Source organism: Poecilia latipinna, unplaced genomic scaffold (genome assembly GCF_001443285.1).
Source record: "Poecilia latipinna isolate Pla-1442-1.1 unplaced genomic scaffold, P_latipinna-1.0 Scaffold3638, whole genome shotgun sequence".
In the NCBI taxonomy this organism is placed as follows: Eukaryota; Metazoa; Chordata; class Actinopteri; order Cyprinodontiformes; family Poeciliidae; genus Poecilia; species Poecilia latipinna.
This window is the reverse complement of record NW_015116254.1, coordinates 37,767-41,204: the sequence shown is the minus strand read 5'-3', so window position 1 is coordinate 41,204 and position 3,438 is coordinate 37,767. Positions and strand designations below refer to the sequence as shown.

General features: G+C 50.5%; 1 protein-coding gene across 4 annotated transcripts in view; it reads right to left on the bottom strand.

The window, feature by feature from the left end:
• Positions 1-374: 374 nt before the first annotated feature.
• The window catches only part of LOC106941391 (protein disulfide-isomerase TMX3-like), an 8,677-nt gene continuing 5,613 nt past the window's right edge, over positions 375-3,438 (bottom strand). The window contains exons 1-8 of one of the 4 annotated variants that reach the window (XM_015024402.1): positions 2,803-3,258; positions 2,238-2,298; positions 1,600-1,642; positions 1,394-1,517; positions 1,269-1,314; positions 964-1,044; positions 769-868; positions 375-606 (exon numbers count right to left, since the gene is read on the bottom strand). In XM_015024402.1, the coding sequence (XP_014879888.1) occupies positions 472-606; positions 769-868; positions 964-1,044; positions 1,269-1,314; positions 1,394-1,517; positions 1,600-1,642; positions 2,238-2,298; positions 2,803-2,836 (624 nt within the window). In that variant the 5' untranslated portion in view covers positions 2,837-3,258 and the 3' untranslated portion in view covers positions 375-471. Of the gene's footprint in view, positions 607-768; positions 869-963; positions 1,045-1,268; positions 1,315-1,393; positions 1,518-1,599; positions 1,643-2,237; positions 2,552-2,802; positions 3,259-3,438 lie in introns of those variants that run through there. The other 3 variants (XM_015024403.1, XM_015024401.1, XM_015024404.1) reach the window with 3 other exon arrangements.

The following is a 3,438-nucleotide window of genomic DNA, read 5'->3' as shown; positions in this document are numbered from 1 at the left end:
GTCAGTAGTCAGTCGGTGGTGAGGTTAGGGCGTGGCTGGCTATTGCAGAATAACGAACAACAGTCAGCCATCAGCCACTGTCCAAACAACCAAACACACCACAGACGGTTTGTTTCCCCTGAGAGGTTCACTAAGGGTTGGTGTGGTACGGGTCAGTGAAATCGGGTCGGTGTGGTACGGGTCAGTGAAATCGGGTCAGAGTGGTACGGGTTGGTGTGGTACGGGTTGGTGTGGTATGGGTCAGTGAAATCGGGTCGGTGTGGTACGGGTCAGTGAAATCGGGTCGGTGTGGTACGGGTCAGTGAAATCGGGTCAGAGTGGTACGGGTTGGTGTGGTACCGGTTGGTGTGGTACGGGTCAGTAAAATTAGGTCGGTGCAGGATGGCTGTAGTTGCTCCAGTACAACGTCTCGTTAGGTGGTTGGGTTTCACTGCCAGCTTCTGCTGGAAACCGTTTCCTCTACACGGCGGTTCATGAAACATTGAATGAACCCGATCCGCTCAGTGGAACCGGGCCGAAGCGTCCTACCTGTGGCAGGATCTCTCTGCTGGCAGAGAAGAAGTAGGTGTGGACGATTAGTTCCTCTGCTGCAGCCGTCAGATTTCCCTGCAAACACACAGCAGGTTGGGTCAGAAACCGGGAATTGACTGGGTTCATTGGTTCTGGAGGACAAACAGGAACCTTCATATTACAGAGGAACCAGATGAGAAGCAGGAAGCTACCGGTTTACACGTCCTGTCTAAGTTGGTTCATCATGCGTTTGTGCACCTTGAGCTCTGATGTTGCTCCCACATAAACGACCAGGACGTCATGGTGGCTGATGGCGTGTTGGAAGAGGCGTGTGCTGCTTAGAGAACGAACCAGCGGCCTGAATGACATCACACAGTGTCATCCTACTCATGTGACATCACTGCCTGATACAGTTGTAATTTTTATGCTAATATCTTCATACTTAAAACTCACCCTGAGACCCGGTCAACGAAGTCCATGATTGACTCCTTGGTTCTGGACCCGGGGTAGTTAAACTTGACATTGTTCTTCAGCCTGAAGGAGAAATCAGCGGAGAACAGTCAGGTCCTACTGGGTCCTACTGGGTCCTACTGGGATCTACTGGGTCCTACTGGGATCTGGTAGTCCTGTGGGAAGCAGAACTTCTGCTGCATTTCTGCACCAAAACCAGAGCAAAGCTTGATGCAAAAATTATAATAAACATACACAGTGATGTCACAGTGATGTCACGGTGATGTCATGATGATGCCAAGACTTACATGAGGATGGCGGGATAATTTCGGATCTTGAACTCTTTGGCCAAACCTTTGGGAGAACCAGGCAGAACATCAGCCAGCCAACAGAACCTCCATCCAGTGCATGCTTTTATTTTGAAGGGTCATACCAGTGTTGACTGTAGCGTCAGATTTTCCAACGCGAACCGGAGAGCCGAGACTCCGAAGTTCGGATCCGATCTGGTGCCATACAGGATCCAGCTGTTTGCAGAAGGAACACCAGGGGGCGTAAAACTGAGGAGACACAGTAGTCAGAGTAATCAGATTACTGTAGTCAGAGTAATCAGATTACTGTAGTCAGTCAGAGTAGAAGTACCTGGATGAGCCAGATCTCCTCTGGATCTGTAGTTTCCATGAAGCTGAATCAGACGATAAGATCAGAGTGATTATTGTCCTGATGGGGGGGGTTAAAGGCTAAAGGTCACCAGGTTCAACCCAGAGGAGGAAAGCGGACCACCATCAGAACCATCAGAACTGGTTTGGTCAAAATCAGGAAGGGAACAAAAGTTCAGAAGTTTTCACACCACTCAAACTTCTTCACCTCTCTGAACACACCGTCCCCATGGTGACCGTGGTGGTGGCAGCATCATGCTGTGGGAAGATGGTGGAGCTAAACTAAGATGACCAAAGGGATTATGGGATGTTTCCATCAGATTCAAGGGTTACAGTGGCCTAGTCAAAGTCCAGACCTGAACCCACTGGAAACATCATGTGACGTCTCCATGTCGTCATGGAAACGTTTCCCACACAGTTCCGTTTAAACCAGCAGAACCTCCTGGCCCAAACGCCATAAGGGCTTTCAGAACCACCAGAACCCGTCCTAACCTGCCGTCTGGACCTGACACTTCCGGTGAACACTCTAATGTTCCGGACGGTTCTGGTTGCCATCAGAACCTCTGGCTCAGCTGTTCTGACCCGGTCCAGAACTGCACTCCACGTCTGGTTCTGACTTACGTGTCGTCCAGCTCCTCCACGAAGGCTGATCCCAACAGAACCGGTACCAGGAGCAGCAGACCTGGGGACACGGAGGACAGACATGATCAGAACCGGAATCAGCAGCACCAGGCTGTCGGAGTGGCAGAGGTTCTGAGGTTCTGGACTGGTTTCCATGCTTCCCTCAGTCCGGGTGACCCAATGCTTCCAGGTCCGGTGACCCGGTGAACAAATGTTGAATGAGAAGTTGGAACCTTGAAGCATTGACTAAAGATCCAGATCCGGTCCGGTCTGGATCTGGACCACAGCTGAGCTGGTTCTGATGGAAATGGGTTCTGGAGGTAAATAGATGTTCCATTCAGACAAAGGTCTCACTCTGAGTGTTTTCCTGACCACCAATCAGAAGTGACAAAAATGTTTCTTCATTATTTACCGAGTCGCGTTTCTTTATAGTTACTCATTTGTTGCCCTTTGACCTTATGCTGCTAGACGAGCAGAACCACCACAGGTTCTGTCTGGATTTGGTTCTGGTTCTGTCAGCCAGGCAGTCCAGAACCAGAACCAGTGAGCTGAGAGGAGCACGTACCTGCGAGCAGAACCGAGCTCCTCTGGGCCGCCATGTCGACTGCAGCAGATGAGCAGCTAATCTGCTGAGGTGGCTAATCCCTCAGATTAACTGGGTCAGAACTTTATTGAGCAGGGAGCAGCAACAGGAACAGTGCAGGCCGGGATGACCAGCAGGGGGCAGCAGAGCCCGGTGTGATGGAAACTAAAAACAGAAATCCCATTTCTGCCGTTTCATCTTCATGGCTTCCTGATAATCCACGTTATAATCTCAGATCCTCACAGGGGAGGTTCTGGTCGGTCCTCCTACAGCTGGCCGAGGTCATGCTGAGCTGTTTCTGTAGTCAGGGTGCTGCAGGACAAACGGACTCCTCTGTTTCTCCTTCTGCTGTTACTTAAACTGTTCCACCTGGTCTGTGTTCTGATTGGCTGATTCCTCTGGTTCTGGTCCAGGTTCTGGTTCTGATCCAGACCCGTTCTGGTCTCGTTTCTGGTCCAGATTCGGTTCTGGTCCTGGTAGAACCTGTTAAGGAAGAATTTCTAAAATAGTTAACTTTGGTAAAAGTTTGGCTCTCTCTCTCTTCCTTAGATCCCAGGTCCTCTCGGCGGGCCACGTGTAGCCACAAGGAAAACAACAACAATGCGTGTTGACGTCACA